The 21,433-nt window shown below is 41.4% G+C and overlaps 1 protein-coding gene across 2 annotated transcripts in view; it reads right to left on the bottom strand.

The window, feature by feature from the left end:
• Positions 1-21,433, bottom strand: part of LOC139749173 (uncharacterized) — an 85,885-nt gene that overhangs the window by 60,830 nt on the left and 3,622 nt on the right. For both annotated transcript variants that reach the window (XM_071662832.1, XM_071662833.1), the window contains exons 2-7: positions 10,306-10,427; positions 9,701-9,897; positions 9,401-9,599; positions 3,956-4,105; positions 3,589-3,704; positions 1,349-1,436 (exon numbers count right to left, since the gene is read on the bottom strand). In XM_071662832.1, the coding sequence (XP_071518933.1) occupies positions 1,349-1,436; positions 3,589-3,704; positions 3,956-4,105; positions 9,401-9,599; positions 9,701-9,897; positions 10,306-10,427 (872 nt within the window). The remainder of the gene's footprint in view (positions 1-1,348; positions 1,437-3,588; positions 3,705-3,955; positions 4,106-9,400; positions 9,600-9,700; positions 9,898-10,305; positions 10,428-21,433) is intronic.

The following is a 21,433-nucleotide window of genomic DNA, read 5'->3' as shown; positions in this document are numbered from 1 at the left end:
ATCATGCATGCCTTTCACCCTCCTGCATGTTTTGGCCTCGAGCACTCAAAATCTTTTTCACTTCATCCTTCTACTTCCGATCTAGTTTCGCCCTTCTTGTTATCGCCACCTCTGATACATCCTTTATGTCAACTTTTCCTCACTCATTCTCTCCATATATTCAAACCATTTCAATGCGCCCTCTTCTGCTCCCTCAACCACATTCTTATTATTGCACCTCTATCTTACTGTTCTATCACTTACTCGATCACACCACCTCACCCCATATATCATCCTTAAACATTTTATTTTCAACACAGCCTTCTCCCTGGAGTATATCACCATCTTTTCATGTTCATGCTGAAGGCTCCAGTCACGGACAAAAGTCCACATAAAGGCCAGGACTTAATTGAAATATGGAAAGAATAATGAAAGGAGAAAAAAAAGAAATGACAAAGGAAAGTATTCACGAATTCTGGAAGATGTGAGAAACCAGTCTTTTAAAATGTGACGCAGCAGCTTGCCGAGTACTGTGTGGTCTAGCTACTGGTGGGAGCACTCAAGCAGCCAGCTCTCAGGGGCAGAAACCAATGTAATACCAATAGAAGTGGAAAAGTACTAAGTCGGACCGCTTTCGACTCGACTCTTGTCAAGCAAGGATACAAAGCTAGAACCACCAAAGATGTGAGAGCAGTACTCCATACAAGGACAAATCAGTCCTTTGTATACGCGGATCAACTGTTCAGAAGAGAAGCTTCGACATCTAATCTGGACACCTAGCTTCATAGAGGCAGACACGGCTATTCCTGTAATGTGGGGTTTCAAAAAAAAAAAAAAAAAAGGATGTTATAGTAGCACCAAGTGTGTTCACACAACTATACAACAGTTGTATTCGATTTTATAAGGATTGTTCAAAGTGACTCAATTACAGTTCACTCAATGAATTCTAAGTTCTCTAGCAATGCTGTGTACTTACTACTCTTGTAAACTTTTCAATATCTTGGATACGTGGCTGTTGACAGCCAGGCGAACTCATGTACACCGATGCAACCCAGTAACTGCTTCAAGAACAGCCCCATTACAACCACTGGGAACATCGTCATCACTAACTACCAGCCAGACCGTATAGAATACTCCACCCTTCGATTAATATAACGAGTGTTGGTTAAACCCGTCCCTTTCAACCGACACATTGATCACAGTCTCTGACGGCAGTTAACTCAGCAATAATAATAATAATAATAATAATAATAATAATGATAATAATAATAACAATAATAATTAATAATAATAATAATAATAATAATAATAATAATAATAATAATAATAATAATAATAATAAATAATAATAATGTATTTGCTTGCTCACCTTGGCCATCTCACTCTCAATGCGACCGACCTCCTCCAAACCCTTCATGTGTATATCGACGGCGCTCATACTGGTGGAGGTGTGGAACCTGCCGAAGGGGAAAAGGTCTCAAACTTAGTTAGTCTGAGAGTGACGGACGCCTCTCACAACACACCACCTTCACTGGCTGAAACTGCCATACATAACAGAAAGTCGAGAGACAGAAAACAAGAGCGATCGAAGTTAACTCATACATTTTGAGGCCGTGAATACAGGCTGTATATATATATATATATATATATATATATATATATATATATATATATATATATATATATATATATATGACAATGAAAGAACCAATCACGATCTTCGTTAACTCACCCTTCTAGTGCTCTCCAGCTGGATACACATAAACTGTGGTTCAAAGATGATTAAAATCGTTTAGCGACCAGATAGTGATTAATCCAGAAGCTTAACAAAAGACGGTATCACACGGGTACTTTTTTTTCCCGGTTATTTTCCCCCCCTCAGAGAAACTCGTATCTGACGACACATTATTGTCGCCTCCACAGAAGACTCTGGTGGGTGCGTCTTGAACTCGAAATTACGTTTGGAAATGAAAACAATAATAGTCGTCAAATAACAGTATTTCTACGATGAATCTTAATAATAGGAAATATACATATGTATCAAAGTACACACATGTATCAAAATTCCAAAGACATCTGAATGGATTGGATTTGTTTACGGATATCCCGATCGCTCCAGAGCACGAATGACGCCATTTTCTGAATTCTTTTTACAGCTAGCCATTCCCACGTCCACTTACGCTTTTTATCCCTGTTCCGCTGAATCGGGCATAAAATACTGTACCCATTAGAGTAATTACCTCCTCTATATCTAAACTGGAAGCTATACTTTGAGTTTCTCATCCTTGTGGAGGACAAAACTAAATTTTTAGCATTTTTTCTTTCATTTCAACCAACTATTGCTAGAAGTAGGTATAGAGATATATGGGAATATATTTTCTTTTAATGTTTGGACTATAAATATCAAAGTAAAACTAAAAGGATGGAATTATTAATATTGTAAACAAAGCATTTTTTTTCTGCATGAAAATGCACAAGATCAAGAATTTTCACATGGAAAGGTTTGCACAGGTCGGCAATATATATAATGACTCACGCACTGTGGTACAACATTAATATCAGCCAATCACGAACCAGTGAGGGAATCTCACTAACTGTGAACATTATATAATCCATATTATTTCGATGATAATCGCTAAACTTTAGCAAAGTTACCGACGATAATCGCTAAACTTTAACAAAGTTACCGTCATCACTGAAAATAGATCGTATGAGTTAAGATGTTTAGAAACTAAAAATCACGAAAAAAAAAAAAAAAGGATCAAGTAGAGCGACAGTAATATGATCTTACTACTGACTTTTAGTCCCTATGTTCCTTGCTATGAAATGAAAATATAAAAGTCAACATCTCAAGATATTTAAAAGTTTTATGTGTACGGCTGTATTTTCCCGTTCATTGGATACATTATTTACTACAACGTTTACCAATATCTTGCACTTTTAGTATTTTTATTTTTGAAATGGAAAATTCGTGACAAATTAAGGTGTTAAGGTTAACTGCCTACTGTCAGCTGTGGAGGTCCCAGCTGGGAATTCTTGGGACAGGGTGCTTTTAAGTTTGGCATCGTTATCTTCAGTCACGATTATTCACTAATAGTCGTCTTGCTTAACTACACACCATTATCTTTCGGTCTATCACACCCGACACGCTTCTCGTAGTTCGTTTGTTGAACGGGGTTCTCATTGGTGTACGACCACTTGGGTCCCTCTACCTTCTGTTATTGTTCAGACATCGCCTAGGGATCATGTATCATGTTTCTATTCTTTTATGTTATTTGGGTCAGATAGACCCATGGATGGTGCTAGCGTGGTGGTTAAGTAACCTGTGTATAATAAATGGCTTCCGTCTATCACTAGGGAGCCTATTGTCTGAAGAATGGATACCTCTATCATTTAAATTAATCTTTTGTTGATTAGTAACTTTTTCATTTCCATATCGTTTTTTTTTTTTTTTAATTTTTGGTACAACAACTACTTTCAAATTATTATGGAGTAATATGTCTACATGAGAGTTAGAAGGGTACAAAGCACCCTAAAAGGGACTCAGCTTTACGGGCCCTAAAAGCCTAGGGCCGGCCTGGGTATTGGCCCTGGGTACAGTAGCCCTACCTGATGAGCTGGTCGTAGCGCGCCACTCCGCCAGGAACGCTGGTAATACCAATGTTCGGTCGGGTGACATAATCGTTGGCCACGTAGTCCCGCAGCCGTTCGAACGCGGGCGAAATCTGCCGTAGACGACATTGTTTACGTCGAGAACTTCTGTATCTGGCATTCACTCGAGCATTAAAATGGCCGAGAAAATAATTAAAATATAAGGTTCTGTCAATCTGGAAGGTTCCACGTTAAATTTGTTGAAGGAAATTGAAGTTATCAGGTTACAAGTTACACTAAACATACACTCAGTGGACATATGAATGATTACCATGAATTAACCCTACGTTCGTTCAAGTGTGTACACAGTGGCTAGCCAGGTCACCTGTTCCACGATGCTGGTCCTGGCGCGGGCCTGGAAGTCGATAATCTCGTCCTCGGTGACGTTCGAAGGGAAGGAAGTAAATGGCAGCCACAGGGGCGACTCTTCTGCCGTCTGCACTACGAACCGTCCAAGGCTCTCCGCCACGCCTTTCTGGCAAAGAGTGCGCCCAAGTCACTGCTCTGACCACGGGTTAGAACACAAACAAAACATTTCGTACCATCTTGAATTCTAAGTATGAAAATGACTAAGATTTCCCGTTAAATATCAAGTCTTTTGAACATTTACTAAGTTTCTTGATCATTCAGTTTGCCAATTTTCAAAAAAATTTTAGGAAAATACTTTTTTCTTATGCCGCAATTATAATATCTAAAAAGTATAAACTTTAAAATGTATTTTTATGAAAAGGGCTGACCTTGCTAGCGTAATCACTACTTACATATGACAAGCAACAAAAAATAAACAAACAAAAGGACACCCCGCTCAAGTTTTTCAGAGCAACTTGAGATCGCTTGTTATCCACAAGAAACACTTGCAACACATCTTACACTGACTGTGGGTGAATCGTACAGTTAACATGTTAACGACAGGCTATGTCTCCTTGCTCGTAGTCTTAACAAGACCTGGACTTCACTGTATATCAGCATACAAAGCTCTGGGACACTTCCATGACCTCAAAACAAAGACGGACGACAAAAGTCACACAGAGGCCCCGGGAGAATTGCGGCGAGAGGAGAGATGCATACGGCCCCAGGGGCCGTATGCAAAAAACTTCTTAGAATGCTTAAGTACGCTTAACCCCAAAGAATTTTACTTAACTTTAAGAATTTTGCTAAGCATGTTTCTGAAAGCTGCCCTACGCTTAAGTATTTGCTTAGCAGACGACAAATATTTTGACCCAAACTGCATTTCACACTTAAATCTTATGCTTAAGTTTTGCTAAGCATCGTGCTTAGTCCTTTTCTGTGTGGCACTTAAGTCACTCGCTCAGCTAAGCATAAAAATAAGCAGAAATTTAAGAATTTTTCTGCATACGGCCCCACTGGCCTTCCTCAGGGAATTTGGATTGGCTTAATAACGTTTCTCTCCCACAGAATGTTACATGTGATGACCCTTGGTGAGATATGGTGACATGACATGGCTTCCTTTGACTGGCTCATCCTAGCTTCCGCTCCATATATATATATATATATATATATATATATATATATATATATATATATATATATATATATATATATATATTTTTTTATACTTTGTCGCTGTCTCCCGCGTTTGCGAGGTAGCGCAAGGAAACAGACGAAAGAAATGGCCCAACCCCCCCCCCCCCCATACACATGTACATACACACGTCCACACACGCAAATATACATACCTACACAGCTTTCCATGGTTTACCCCAGACGCTTCACATGCCTTGATTCAATCCACTGACAGCACGTCAACCCCTGTATACCACATCGCTCCAATTCACTCTATTCCTTGCCCTCCTTTCACCCTCCTGCATGTTCAGGCCCCGATCACACAAAATCTTTTTCACTCCATCTTTCCACCTCCAATTTGGTCTCCCTCTTCTCCTCGTTCCCTCCACCTCCGACACATATATCCTCTTGGTCAATCTTTCCTCACTCATTCTCTCCATGTGCCGAAAACCATTTCAAAACACCCTATTCTGCTCTCTCAACCACGCTCTTTTTATTTCCACACATCTCTCTTACCCTTACGTTACTTACTCGATCAAACCACCTCACACCACACAATGTCCTCAAACATCTCATTTCCAGCACATCCATCCTCCTGCGCACAACTCTATCCATAGCCCACGCCTCGCAACCATACAACATTGTTGGAACCACTATTCCTTCAAACATACCCATTTTTGCTTTCCGAGATAATGTTCTCGACTTCCACACATTTTTCAAGGCTCCCAAAATTTTCGCCCCCTCCCCCACCCTATGATCCACTTCCGCTGACAGATCCACTCCCAGATATCTAAAACACTTCACTTCCTCCAGTTTTTCTCCATTCAAACTCACCTCCCAATTGACTTGACCCTCAACCCTACTGTACCTAATAACCTTGCTCTTATTCACATTTACTCTTAACTTTCTTCTTCCACACACTTTACCAAACTCAGTCACCAGCTTCTGCAGTTTCTCACATGAATCAGCCACCAGCGCTGTATCATCAGCGAACAACAACTGACTCACTTCCCAAGCTCTCTCATCCCCAACAGACTTCATACTTGCCCCTCTTTCCAGGACTCTTGCATTTACCTCCCTAACAACCCCATCCATAGACAAATTAAACAACCATGGAGACATCACACACCCCTGCCGCAAACCTACATTCACTGAGAACCAATCACTTTCCTCTCTTCCTACACGTACACATGCCTTACATCCTCGATAAAAACTTTTCACTGTTTCTAACAACTTTCCTCCCACACCATATATTCTTAATACCTTCCACAGAGCATCTCTATCAACTCTATCATATGCCTTCTCCAGATCCATAAATGCTACATACAAATCCATTTGCTTTTCTAAGTATTTCTCACATACATTCTTCAAAGCAAACACCTGATCCACACATCCTCTACCACTTCTGAAACCGCACTGCTCTTCCCCAATCTGATGCTCTGTACATGCCTTCACCCTCTCAATCAATACCCTCCCATATAATTTACCAGGAATACTCAACAAACTTATACCTCTGTAATTTGAGCACTCACTCTTATCCCCTTTGCCTTTGTACAATGGCACTATGCACGCATTCCGCCAATCCTCAGGCACCTCACCATGAGTCATACATACATTAAATAACCTTACCAACCAGTCAACAATACAGTCACCCCCTTTTTTAATAAATTCCACTGCAATACCATCCAAACCTGCTGCCTTGCCGGCTTTCATCTTCCGCAAAGCTTTTACTACCTCTTCTCTGTTTACCTAATCATTTTCCCTAACCCTCTCACTTTGCACACCACCTCGACCAAAACACCCTATATCTGCCACTCTGTCATCAGACACATTCAACAAACCTTCAAAATACTCATTCCATCTCCTTCTCACATCACCACTACTTGTTATCACCTCCCCATTTACGCCCTTCACTGAAGTTCCCATTTGCTCCCTTGTCTTACGCACCCTATTTACCTCCTTCCAGAACATCTTTTTATTCTCCCTACAATTTACTGATAGTCTCTCACCCCAACTCTCATTTGCCCTTTTTTTCACCTCTTGCACATTTCTCTTGACCTCCTGTCTCTTTCTTTTATACTTCTCCCACTCAATTGCATTTTTTCCTTGCAAAAATCGTCCAAATGCCTCTCTCTTCTCTTTCACTAATACTCTTACTTCTTCATCCCACCACTCACTACCCTTTCTAAACAGCCCACCTCCCACTCTTCTCATGCCACAAGCATCTTTTGCGCAATCCATCACTGATTCCCTAAATACATCCCATTCCTCCCCCACTCCCCTTACTTCCATTGTTCTCACCTTTTTCCATTCTGTACACAGTCTCTCCTGGTACTTCCCCACACAGGTCTCCTTCCCAAGCTCACTTACTCTCACCACCTTCTTCACCCCAACATTCACTCCTCTTTTCTGAAAACCCATACTAATCTTCACCTTAGCCTCCACAAGATAATGATCAGACATCCCTCCAGTTGCACCTCTCAGCACATTAACATCCAAAAGTCTCTCTTTCGCACGCCTGTCAATTAACACGTAATCCAATAACGCTCTCTGGCCATCTCTCCTACTTACATAAGTATACTTATGTATATCTCGCTTTTTAAACCAGTTATTCCCAATCATCAGTCCTTTTTCAGCACATAAATCTACAAGCTCTTCACCATTTCCATTTACAACACTGAACACCCCATGCATACCAATTATTCCCTCAACTGCCACATTACTCACCTTTGCATTCAAATCACCCATCACTATAACCCGGTCTCGTGCATCAAAACCGCTAACACACTCATTCAGCTGCTCCCAAAACACTTGCCTCTCATGATCTTTCTTCTCATGCCCAGGTGCATATGCACCAATAATCACCCACCTCTCTCCATCAACTTTCAATTTTACCCATATTAATCGAGAATTTACTTTCTTACATTCTATCACATACTCCCACAACTCCTGTTTCAGGAGTATATATATATATATATATATATATATATATATATATATATATATATATATATATATATATATATATATATATCTTTTCTTTCATACTATTCGCCATTTCCCGCCTCAGCGAGGTAGCGTTAAGAACAGAGGACTGGGCCTCTGAGGAAACATCCTCACCCGGCCCCCTTCTCTGTTCCTTCCTTTGGAAAAAAAAAAAAAAAAAAGAAGAAAGAGGGGAAGATTTCCAGCCCCCCGCTCCCTTCCCTTTTAGTCGCCTTCTACGACACGCAGGGAATACGTGGGAAGTATTCTTTCTCCCCTATCCCCTATATATATATATATATATATATATATATATATATATATATATATATATATATATATATATATATGGCACAGCCATAGGGATTCCACCAAGGTCTTTGATCAAATAGATCGGCAACGCCTTTGGAAACTAGAGCTACGAGCTGGTCATTACTGCTGCAAGACCTGGTGTCCACACTACACACGTGAACAATAATGTAGTACAATAATACACTTCACCTGGATCAGTGGTGTCTCCACTGTCAATATGTACAGAGCGTTGTGTGTCCAGGAAGTCACAATCAGCGCGATAAAATGAGCGTCCGAAAAAGGATCGCCAAGTAGCGAACATGGCCGACAGCGACGGACGTGGTCATAAATTGCAAGGGGATCAATCTACCTCAGTATACACTAACGTAACGTAACCCTCCTAACGTAAAGATTCATACTTCAAATCTCGCCCTACATCATGCTTACATTAGGTATCTGTGCTCCGAACTCCGCATTGCTTTGTGTTCAGCTTAGCTGGTTGACCACGTCCGTTACGGTGGTATTGAGCCTCATTAAAGGCTTCCAGTAAATTCAAGCATTTCTCTGATCACTCCATGATAATGTATACGTGATAATGGAAAATATCAAATAAGTAACGCAGAGATGAAGCAAAAGACCTTCCATTATTTCTACATGACTTTAAAACTTCCTTTATTTCTACATGACTTTAAAACTTCCTTTATTTCTACATGACTTTATAACTTCCTTTATTTCTACATGACTTTAAAACTTCCTTTATTTCTACATGACTTTAAAACTTCCTTTATTTCTACATGACTTTATAACTTCCTTTATTTCTACATGACTTTAAAACTATCAATTTACCCTCGCATACACTGGCTAAAGCTCCACCATTACGGTGAAGAATGTCTACTGGCCCGTTTTCTGTGGGCGAGTTTTGAACACAGTGAAGGACAACTGAACTGAACTGACTGGTTGTTGATCTCACCATCGAGATGGCGTGGTTGACGAGGCCCTGCTTCACACCTTCTTCCATAAGCGACTGGATCTGGCTCAGCTGCTCGGGGAGCTGGTTGTAGCGGGACAACAGCTTCTCGTAGTCGGCAGCCGTCTCGAACACCATCCAGGAGATCAGTCGCTCAAAGTCCACATGGACTCCCTCGCTGAAGCACAGCGGATGTAGGAACCTGGAAAAAAAAAAGAAAAAATGAAACAACACAATTGGAATGCGCGCGCGCGCAATCATCAACATACCTTACATCAACAAGGAAAACGTAGCGCTACTGACCCCTGGAAGGGGAATCCCTCTATGTATGTCAACAACTCGTTCATGAGGGCTCTTATGTTGACCCGGTCGACCTGCTGGGTGAGGTTGGCCTCCAGGGCTTCAGCCTCCTCCAGGAACACCTGGCACTGGTCGTAACGGCTCTGGTGCGCTGCCAGTGATAGGTCGTCCAAGCGGTCGTCATAATCATGGATGCCAACCTATATAGATGATACATGGCCATCACTACGAGGCTGTTACTAGTTTTCTCAAAATTTTGACTAGGCTGTTAATAGTTTTCTCAAAATTAAAATGAATTCAAGGCTCTGTTATTAATGTTCTCAAAATTATGACTAGGCTGTTAATAGTTTTCTCAAAATCAAAATTAATACTAGACTTAATAGTTTTCTCACACGTTTCTCTTCGAGAACACTTATGTCGTTTTTCTCACAAGACTTTTACCAAAGGAGACTTTCGAAATCAACATTACTCTCCATATTCTAAACACAACTGAGACCCTGTCACAGACAGCATGATAAATCGAGAGATCAAAACAAAGGCATCCAGAACAGAACAGACACAAGAGACATTGATAACAAATCATATGAAGATGTATCAAAAACACTCACCAGGGAGGCAAACTCCGGCAGGTTGGTGACGCGCCAGTTGAAGTAGTCGTCCACAAGTTGCTGCACCGGCGGAGACAGCCTGGCCTCTGGCGCCCCAACCCGCAGCCCAGAAACACACGCTCCTGGGAAGAATTAAGAATTATCCAGGATAACGAATCTTCCTATCTGTTACACATCACCATTACTTATCCATATGTATCTATCACAGATGTGCAAACCGACAACAGTTGCGTTCGAACTGCATAATTGTGTATATCACAACCTGATTAGCCTTTACGCAACTTTGCTTCAATAGTCATTATAAAATCACAGACCACAGTAATTAATGTAATTAATATCAACGTAATTACTTCATGTGCTATTACGGTGATAAGCCAGGGTGAGATGAGAAGGGATTGGGACATTAACTGGTCCCGAGAGAGGAGCTCATGAGAGGCGCGAGAAGAGCTGAGTACTCTCGCTACGTCCCCAACTTTCCCGCTGACAACAATTTAACTTCAACATCCATAACGTACTTATGCCAAATTATTCTAAATCTAAATCAATGGGTTTATTTGAAGTATTCAATAAGTTAATTTTTCATCGTTTCATCTTCTAGTAATACCATATTAATAAGATCCATTAGGTAAAATGATCATACAGTGTCAAGAGGGCAATTGTTGATAAAGGTAGCGATTTTGTGGCGGCAATTATTGCTAAAGGTAGCAATTCTGTAGCAGCAATTACTGCTAAGGTAGCGATTTTGTAGAGGCAATTATTGCTATAGGTAGCGATTTTGTAACTGTTCAAACTGGTCATTAAGCCTTCGGAAATTCAAGTGACATGTCCAGGTACTGATTCATAAAGTGTTCACTATGGCTTAATTCTAGGAACTTCATCAGTGCGTTCGACAACTACACTCGTCTTGGTGTACCCAGGGTGTACTCTAGGTGTACCCAGGGTGTACTCTAGGTGTACCAAGGGTGTGTTCAGGGTTTACTCTTGGTGTACCCAGGTTGTGTTCAGGGTGTACGCCAGGTGCACCCAGTGTTCAGGGTGTACTCTAGGTGTACCAAGGCCGTACTCAAGGTGTACCCAGGGTGTTCTCTAAGTAGGTGTACCCAGGGTGTACTCAAGGGCGTACACCGGGTGCGTTCAGGGTGTATTCAAGGTGTACCTAGGGTGTACTCTAGGTGTACCCAGGGTGTACTCAAGGTGTACCCAAGGTGTATCAGCGCAATATAAACTGTACATTGTGTTAGTAGACCAATCTCCATCCTGACAGAATATTACAATATCTACCACAACTACTGGCTACACAGAATATTACAATATCTACCACAACTACTGGCTACACAGAATATTACAATATCTACCACAACTACTGGATACCCAGAATATTACAATATCTACCACAACTACTGGATACACTGAATATTACAATATCTACCACAACTACTGGATACACAGAATATTACAATATCCACCTCAACTACTGGATACAAAGTAAATTCCAAATAACTCTACCTAAATACAGCATCACTGAAACTGAAATAAATGTTTCATTGATAAATTCTGGATAAAAAAAAAATTACTACAATTGTATATTTATGCTACATGATTTTACTGATGACTGCTCATTACGTGTGTGTGTGTGTGTGTGTGTGTGTGTGTGTGTGTGTGTGTGTGTGTGTGTGTGTGTGTGTGTGTGTGTGTGTTGCATTAATCACGGTCTGTCATGTACTAAATCATTTCCATAAACATTATCATACGATAATTTCTTCCTCACAGACGAGAGACACTGGCTGACCAGATCCAATGGTGTGGAGACGTAATGTGGCGGATCAACTTCTTTACGATCTATACCTTCCTCCCCAGAGATAGACAGAGCAATCCTTCAACCTTATCTATCAACAAGAGAGCCACATCTATCTATATATCTTCATAACCCAGACTCCAGCAACAGATCAGGTGTCATAATAGTGAGGGAGGAAGGGAGCTTTGTTCCAGCCTCCACACTTTCCTATTAAAAAGAAAAATGGTCCACGTCAATATGTTACGAGGCTACAGCTGATTATGTGTTTATGTTTTCTCCTGCCGGATGTTGAGCCGGAGGGAGAGGTGGGTGGAGGAAGCGCCCTCGAATTCTAATTCTAACTCTCTCTCTCTCTCTCTCTCTCTCTCTCTCTCTCTCTCTCTCTCTCTCTCTTACACACATACACAAACTGGCCAAATAGGCCATTAGGGAGGTCTGTTATCTGTCCCCTTTCTATGTACTGCCTCACCATGTGGAGGGGGGGGGGGTAACGAGGTTTATCAATCAACCAAGCACATACTATTAAACTCATGACTATGATACACCTTCCAACCTGTATCACCAGACGAACGGTACGCTATATACGCCATACCCAGTCCTCACCTCTTCTTAACCAATGACCAGTTTACGGTGAGATAAAACAACGGGATTTGGCATAGAGTGAAAATTCTGTAGCGACTTTTCCCCCACTACCGCACCGCCATGTCTCTCACAAGCTACGTCGGGCCAACCTGAAGGTGTGTTGAGACTACCTGGTTCACTACGAGTACTTTATGAAGTAACTCGTGTGACCTCGGTTGATCGGAGATCAGGCACGCAAGCAGGGAGACCAAGGTGACCTTCCCAACGTCACTGTGACGTCATTCACAACGCCACTCTGACGTCATTCACAACAGGAGATCGTACGATCCTCTAAGGTTCCACTGTAATGGCCTTGGAGGCCAATGCCCACAAAATTAACACCATCAGCGTGGTCGATTCACTATGCCTCACGTGTAACCACGAATCCAAGAATTTCGTTCGCTCTTCTCCCTGCTTCCGTGCATGGCTTACTGGGTTTGAGATTATTACACCCTAGTCTTTTTTCCTCATTTAACTTATGCAGTTCAAAAGAGTTCATTCTGTTGTTTGCCTTTCCGTTTTTTTTTATTACCAATATTTAAAACTTTGAACTTATCGATAGTAGGTGAAGTCATTGGCCACCTGTGAGGCCAGTTCATCAGTTTGTCTATGTCACTTTGAAGCTGTGGATTGTAAGATTTATTTCCCAGGTTTGTATCATCAACCAATTCTAATGTCTTGCAATGCAACACATTATCAATATCATTCATATGTATGAGAAAGAGAAAAGGTCCCAAGACTGATCCTTCTGGCACACCACTTGTTACGTCTAACCACTCTGAGACTTAAGCATTAATCACACCTTTGTTTACCCCTAGTTAATCAGTTTCCTATCCACCCAAATACAACTCCATTACTGTCAGGTGACTTCAATTTTTTTTACAGTAACCTTTTGAGGCAAAACTTTATCAAATGCTTTTCGAAAATCCAGACAGATGACATCAACTGTTTTACTCTCATCATACTTGCTGATTATATCATAAAAGAAACCAAGCAGATCTGTCAAGACATGGGCGATTTCGTCAAAAACTAGGCCGAGAATCGTTTTTTAATGTGGTGATCCTCTTACTGATCGACAATTCCATCTCGAATGATGGTTTATATAAGTTTTCCAACAACAGACGATAAGCTATTTGGACAATAATACTGGGTAGGGACTCATAAACTTTTTTTTCTTTCTTTTTGGACTATCGGTGTACCACCATTAGCAATCTTCCAATCATCGGGAACCTTCCCCCGTAGCAAGTGACTTAAGGAAAGGAACAGTCAAGGGCTTAAGTATCTCAATCTCCGCCTCTTTCACTGTCTTCGTATAAAATTCATCAGACTCTGCCGTTTTATTTACCTTCCTTCCGTTTATGGCTGATAGTATGTCTTCAGCTTTTATGTCAATCTGTTACAGAACGTTCTCCTCTCTTATCAATGAAACAGGATTTGGGACATGGGATATGTCTTCATCGTAAATACAGATGCAAAATTGTCACTTAAAATTTTTTGCCATGGCTTCTTCGTCTTGAACCAAGTCACTGTCTTTCGTAATTAATGGACCTATTGACTGAGTAATAACTCTCTTGCTTCTAACATAACTGTCCAACTCTATAGGGTTTCTTTTGATATTTCCAGCAATATACGCTTCATATAGACATTCAATTTGTCATGTTACTCTTACTTTACGCAAATCTAGATAACTTACTATATCATGTTGGTTATTGGTCTGTTTGCTATTCTTGTGACCACTTTTTTAAACAACAGGCACTTTTTTTCATTTCACTGTTTCAGCATCTTGGCTTAGTTTTAGAAACATATAAGTCTGTTACCCACTGGCACACGTGTTCCTTCTACTGCTTTGAAGGTTTTACTGAAACTTTCCAAAGCCAAGTCAATGTCGTTTTCATTGACTATATCATTCCAAGTTTGCCTGTCGAGAGCAATGCAACGATCATTAAAATTTGCCAGGTTAAAAGTGGGTATTTTTCGCGACTGTCATGCTGACCAAAACATTACATGCAGTGTTGAAGCGACCTTAAAGGTAATTTCACTTGTATCAAACTTTTCTCCTACTTTGGACTAAATACATAAGCTCCTTGCGAGTAGGTTTCTCGACTTACTGGATTAGGGCACCATCAAGAAAATTGAAAAAAACGGCAACGGAGAATTGTACTATATTCCTTCGAGTTGAGGCCAAAAGTGGCTAAGGACCGCCAAAATCTCTCAACAGAAGCGCTGGATGGAATCAGCCAAGAGAAAGACGACATCTTAGGACGAAATGCGACGCGAAAGCAGCGGGGAATCTTTGTTGTGGTACAGCTAATCTACGATACTGTTTCTGTTTCCATGGACGAGTGTCGCCTTTGTGATTCTGAAACCATCGTCAGACAAAGGGACGGGATGGAGCTTTGAGAGTGTGTGGAAACGATTCGTTACCGGACGAAATCAGGAACGTTTTGACGTTCAAAGTTCCTGGTGAATGTGTCGACTGAGTCACACGAGAAGCAGGAAGAGTCCCCCCCCCCCTAAAGCCCACTACGAGATCCAAAATGTTTTAGTTTCTTCTGAGGACGTAGGCGTGCGTGGTACTGCTTCCTGCTCGCCATAAAGAAATACCGAGACACGGGATTTACCGCCACTAAAACGGCAGCAACAGAAATATCACACGAGAGGTAGATGGTTCTTGACAACCCCCCGGCGAACGAGTGAAACAGAAGAGAAGAAAAAACCATTTCCACATAAGAGTGAGCAAAGGACAAGACCTCGGCCGAGTGAAGCATTTGACACGACCTTCATCCTTGGTCATCAAGGGACCAGACAATCCTCACTCATGCCGGTGGCAACGCGATCCTAACCAACACATGAGGTTGCCAGTAACTTTTATTTCCGTCACGAGTCGACCAAACTTGGAGAGGCGTGAACGAAGACGAGAGCAGCGGAAAAAAGCAATGCGGGAATGAAGACAACACAGCGAATGAAAGCGATTCTCTCAAGATGTCGACGTGTTCTCAAGAGCTGCACCTGAGAACTTATCAGGGAACTAAAGTCCTTCACTTTCTAAAGTCATGCGAGAATTTCCTACCCAAACGCAGATGTGTGTCGCTTCTCCGCGTCAATCGAGACCAGCTTTGTGTGTATAGCAGAGCTAGGCTGGCCCGGCGTGGCCACTACTACACCGAGAAGGAAATAATAATAGCAAACTTAGTTGAGCACGATCAATAAGCAAGAGTCTAAAGCCGGGAATCCGATGTAGGTGGGTTTGAGACATTAGGGCAGAACTGAACGTAAAGTACTGAGTTGTACTGCATGGAGGAGGAAGGTTTGGGAACCTTAAAAATAAAAAGTTTTAAAGCAAGTCTTATCTTGTGTTTCAGTATATACCTACTGGTAGCTTTTTAAAGTTGACGAAATTGTATTCCCCCTTCCCAACCAACACACAAAAAAGTTAAGAATACAATCTCTTAATTTTCATAACAGATAAGGGAAAGAAATATGCAACCTTGCAGTTCGGCAGCCATCATTAAATTGTGTAAACATAAGAATGAACGTCAAATAACATTAAACCTTCTCTAGAAAAAATTCCAACAATTCTCATTTTCTATTACAACTGAGAAAATTGTTTCCCCGAATACCGGTTCAGAATATAAGACACCAACATTTTATATTCGTAACAACCATAAACATCTTGCTATATCAGCAGGCAGCCGTAACATTGCTAGAAGCTGTTCTCTCTTTACTTATGAATATGAAGCAAGCAAGGCTTCCCTTACGACCTCTCATTTTTAATTTTCCAAAAGAAGGAACAGAGAAGGAGGGCTAAGTGAGGATATTCCCTCAAAGGCTCACTCCTCTGTTCTTAACGCTACCTCGCTAACATGGGAAATAGCGAATAGTATGATATATATATATATATATATATATATATATATATATATATATATATATATATATATATATATACATATATATATATATATATATATATATATATATATATATATATATATATATATACACATTTATCCTACTTTGTCGCTGTCTCCCGCGTTAGCGAGATAGCGCAAGGAAACATGAAAGAATGGCCCAACCCACCCACATACACATGTATGTACATACATGTCCACACGCGCACATATACATACCTTTATATTTCAACGTATACATACACACACAGACATATACATACACATGTACATAATTCATACTTGCTGCCATTATTCATTCACGTCGCCACCCCACCACACATGAAATGACAGCCCCCTCCCCCGCATGCGCGCGAGGTAGCATTAGGAAAAGACAACAAAGGCCACATTCGTTCACACTCAGTCTCTAGCTGTCATGTATAGTGCACCGAAACCACAGTTCCCTTTCCACATCCAGGCCCCACAAAACTTTCCATGGTTTACCCCAGACGCTTCACATGCCCTGGTTCAATCCATTGACAGCAAGTCGACCCCGGTATACCACATCGTTCCAATTCACTCTATTCCTTGCACGCCTTTCACCCTTCTGCATGTACAGGCCCCGATCGCTCAAAATCTTTTTCACTCCATCTTTCCACCTCCAATTTGGTCTCCCACTTCTCCTCGTTCCCTCCACCTCTGACACATATATCCTCTTGGTCAATCTTTCCTCACTCATTCTCTCCATGTGACCAAACCATTTCAAAACACCCTCTTCTGCTCTCTCAACCACACTCTTTTTATTACCATATATCTCTCTTACCCTTTCATTACTTACTCGATCAAACAACCTCACACCACATATTGTCCTCAAACATCTCATTTCCAACACATCCACCTTCCTCCGCACAACTCTATCTATAGCCCATGCCTCGCAACCATATAACATTAACATTGTTGGAACCACTATTCCTTCAAACATACCCATTTTTGCTTCCCGATATAATGTTTCTCGCCTTCCACACATTTTTCAACGCTCTCAGAACTTTAGCCCCCTCCCCCACCCTGTGACTCACTTCCGCTTCCATGATTCCATCCGCTGCCAAATCCACTCCCAGATATCTAAAACACTTTACTTCCTCCAGTTTTTCTCCATTCAAACTTACCTCCCAATTGACTTGTCTCTCAACCCTACTGTTCCAAATAACCTTGCTCTTATTCACATTTACTCTCAGCTTTTTTATTTCACACACTTTACCAAACTCACTCACCAGCTTCTGCTGTTTCTCTCCGAATCAGCCACCTGCGCTGTATCATCAGCGAACAACAACTGACTCACTTCCCAAGCTCTCTCATCCACAACAGACTACATACTTGCCCCTCTCTCCAAACCTTGCGTTCACCCAAACAACCCCATCCATAAACAAATTAAACAACCACAGAGACATGACGCACCCCTGCCGTAAACCAACATTCACTGAGAGCCAATCACTTTCCTCTCTTCCCACACTCACACACGACTTACATCCTCGATAAAAACTTTTCACTGCTTCTAACAACTTGCCTCGCACACCATATATTCTTAATAGCTTCCACAGAGCATCTCTATCAACTCTATTATATACCTTCTCCAGATCCATAAATGCTACACACAAATACATTTGCTTTTCTAAGTATTTCTCACATACATTCTTCAAAGCAAACACCTGATCCACACATCCTCTATCCCTTCTGAAACCACACTGCTCTTCCCCAATCTGATGCTATGTACATGCCTTCAGCCTCTCAATCAATACCCTCCCATATAATTTCCCAAGAATACTCAACAAACTTATACCTCTGTAATTTGGGCACTCACCTTTATTCACTTTGCACTATGCATGCATTCCGCCAATCCTCAGGTATCTCACCATGAGTCATACATACATCAAATGTCCTTACCAACCAGTCAACAAAACAGTCACTCACTTTTTTAATAAATTCCACTGCAATACCATCCAAATCCGCTGCCTTGCCGGCTTTCATCTTCCGCAAAGCTTTTACTACCTCTTCTCTGTTTACCAAATCTTTCTCCCTAACCCTCTCATTCGCACACCACCTTGACCAAAACACCCTATATCTACCACCCTATCATAAAATTTAACAAACCTTCAAAATAGTCACTCCAGTGAGTATATATATATATATATATATATATATATATATATATATATATATATATATATATATATATATATATATATTTTTTTTTTTTTCTCTCTCTTTTTTGCTTTGTCGCTGTCTCCCGCGTTTGCGAGGTAGCGCAAGGAAACAGACGAAAGAAATGGCCCAACCCACCCCCATACACATGTATATACATACGTCCACACACGCAAATATACATACCTACACAGCTTTCCATGGTTTACCCCAGACGCTTCACATGCCCCGATTCAATCCACTGACAGAACGTCAACCCCGGTATACCACATCGCTCCAATTCACTCTATTCCTTGCCCTCCTTTCACCCTCCTGCATGTTCAGGCCCCGATCACACAAAATCTTTTTCACTCCATCTTTCCACCTCCAATTTGGTCTCCCTCTTCTCCTCGTTCCCTCCACCTCCGACACATATATCCTCTTGGTCAATCTTTCCTCACTCATTCTCTCCATGTGCCCAAACCATTTCAAAACACCCTCTTCTGCTCTCTCAACCACGCTCTTTTTATTTCCACACATCTCTCTTACCCTTACGTTACTTACTCGATCAAACCACCTCACACCACACATTGTCCTCAAACATCTCATTTCCAGCACATCCATCCTCCTGCGCACAACTCTATCCATAGCCCACGCCTCGCAACCATACAACATTGTTGGAACCACTATTCCTTCAAACATACCCATTTTTGCTTTCCGAGATAATGTTCTCGACTTCCACACATTCTTCAAGGCTCCCAGAATTTTCGCCCCCTCCCCCACCCTATGATCCACTTCCGCTTCCATGGTTCCATCCGCAGCCAGATCCACTCCCAGATATCTAAAACACTTCACTTCCTCCAGTTTTTCTCCATTCAAACTCACCTCCCAATTGACTTGACCCTCAACCCTACTGTACCTAATAACCTTGCTCTTATTCACATTTACTCTTAACTTTCTTCTTTCACACACTTTACCAAACTCAGTCACCAGCTTCTGCAGTTTCTCACATGAATCAGCCACCAGCGCTGTATCATCAGCGAACAACAACTGACTCACTTCCCAAGCTCTCTCATCCCCAACAGACTTCATACTTGCCCCTCTTTCCAAAACTCTTGCATTCACCTCCCTAACAACCCCATCCATAAACAAATTAAACAACCATGGAGACATCACACACCCCTGCCGTAAACCTACATTCACTGAGAACCAATCACTTTCCTCTCTTCCTACACGTACACATGCCTTACATCCTCGATAAAAACTTTTCACTGCTTCTAACAACTTGCCTCCCATACCATATATTCTTAATACCTTCCACAGAGCATCTCTATCAACTCTATCATATGCCTTCTCCAGATCCATAAATGCTACATACAAATCCATTTGCTTTTCTAAGTATTTCTCACATACATTCTTCAAAGCAAACACCTGATCCACACATCCTCTACCACTTCTGAAACCACACTGCTCTTCCCCAATCTGATGCTCTGTACATGCCTTCACCCTCTCAATCAGTACCCTCCCATATAATTTACCAGGAATACTCAACAAACTTATACCTCTGTAATTTGAGCACTCACTCAAATATATATATATATATATATATATATATATATATATATATATATATATATATATATATATATATATTTTTTTTTTTTTTTTTTTTTGCTTTCGCTGTCTCCCGCATTTGCGAGGTAGCGCAAGGAAACAGACGAAAGAAATGGCCCAACCCACCCCCATACACATGTATATACATACGTCAACACACGCAAATATACATACCTTCACAGCTTTCCATGGTTTACCCCAGACGCTTCACATGCCCTGATTCAATCCACTGACAGCACGTCAACCCCGGTATACCACATCGATCCAATTCACTCTATTCCTTGCCCTCCTGTCACCCTCCTGCATGTTCAGGCCCCGATCACACAAAATCTTTTTCACTCCATCTTTCCACCTCCAATTTGGTCTCCAACTTCTCCTCGTTCCCTCCACCTCTGACACATATATCCTCTTGGTCAATCTTTCCTCACTCATTCTCTCCATGTGCCCAAACCATTTCAAAACACCCTCTTCTGCTCTCTCAACCACGCTCTTTTTATTTCCACACATCTCTCTTACCCTTACGTTACTTACTCGATCAAACCACCTCACACCACACATTGTCCTCAAACATCTCATTTCCAGCACATCCATCCTCCTGCGCACAACTCTATCCATAGCCCACGCCTCGCAACCATACAACATTGTTGGAACCACTATTCCTACAAACATACCCATTTTTGCTTTCCGAGATAATGTTCTCGACTTCCACACATTCTTCAAGGCTCCAAAAATTTTCGCCCCCTCCCCCACCCTATGATCCACTTCCGCTTCCATGGTTCCATCCGCTGCCAGATCCACTCCCAGATATCTAAAACACTTCACTTCCTCCAGTTTTTCTCCATTCAAACTTATCTCCCAATTGACTTGACCCTCAACCCTACTGTACCTAATAACCTTGCTCTTATTCACATTTACTCTTAACTTTCTTCTTTCACACACTTTACCAAACTCAGTCACCAGCTTCTGCAGTTTCTCACATGAATCAGCCACCAGCGCTGTATCATCAGCGAACAGCAACTGACTCACTTCC

This window comes from Panulirus ornatus, chromosome 6, assembly GCF_036320965.1.
Source record: "Panulirus ornatus isolate Po-2019 chromosome 6, ASM3632096v1, whole genome shotgun sequence".
NCBI classification, from domain to species: Eukaryota; Metazoa; Arthropoda; class Malacostraca; order Decapoda; family Palinuridae; genus Panulirus; species Panulirus ornatus.
This window is presented reverse-complemented; position numbering and strand designations above follow the sequence as displayed.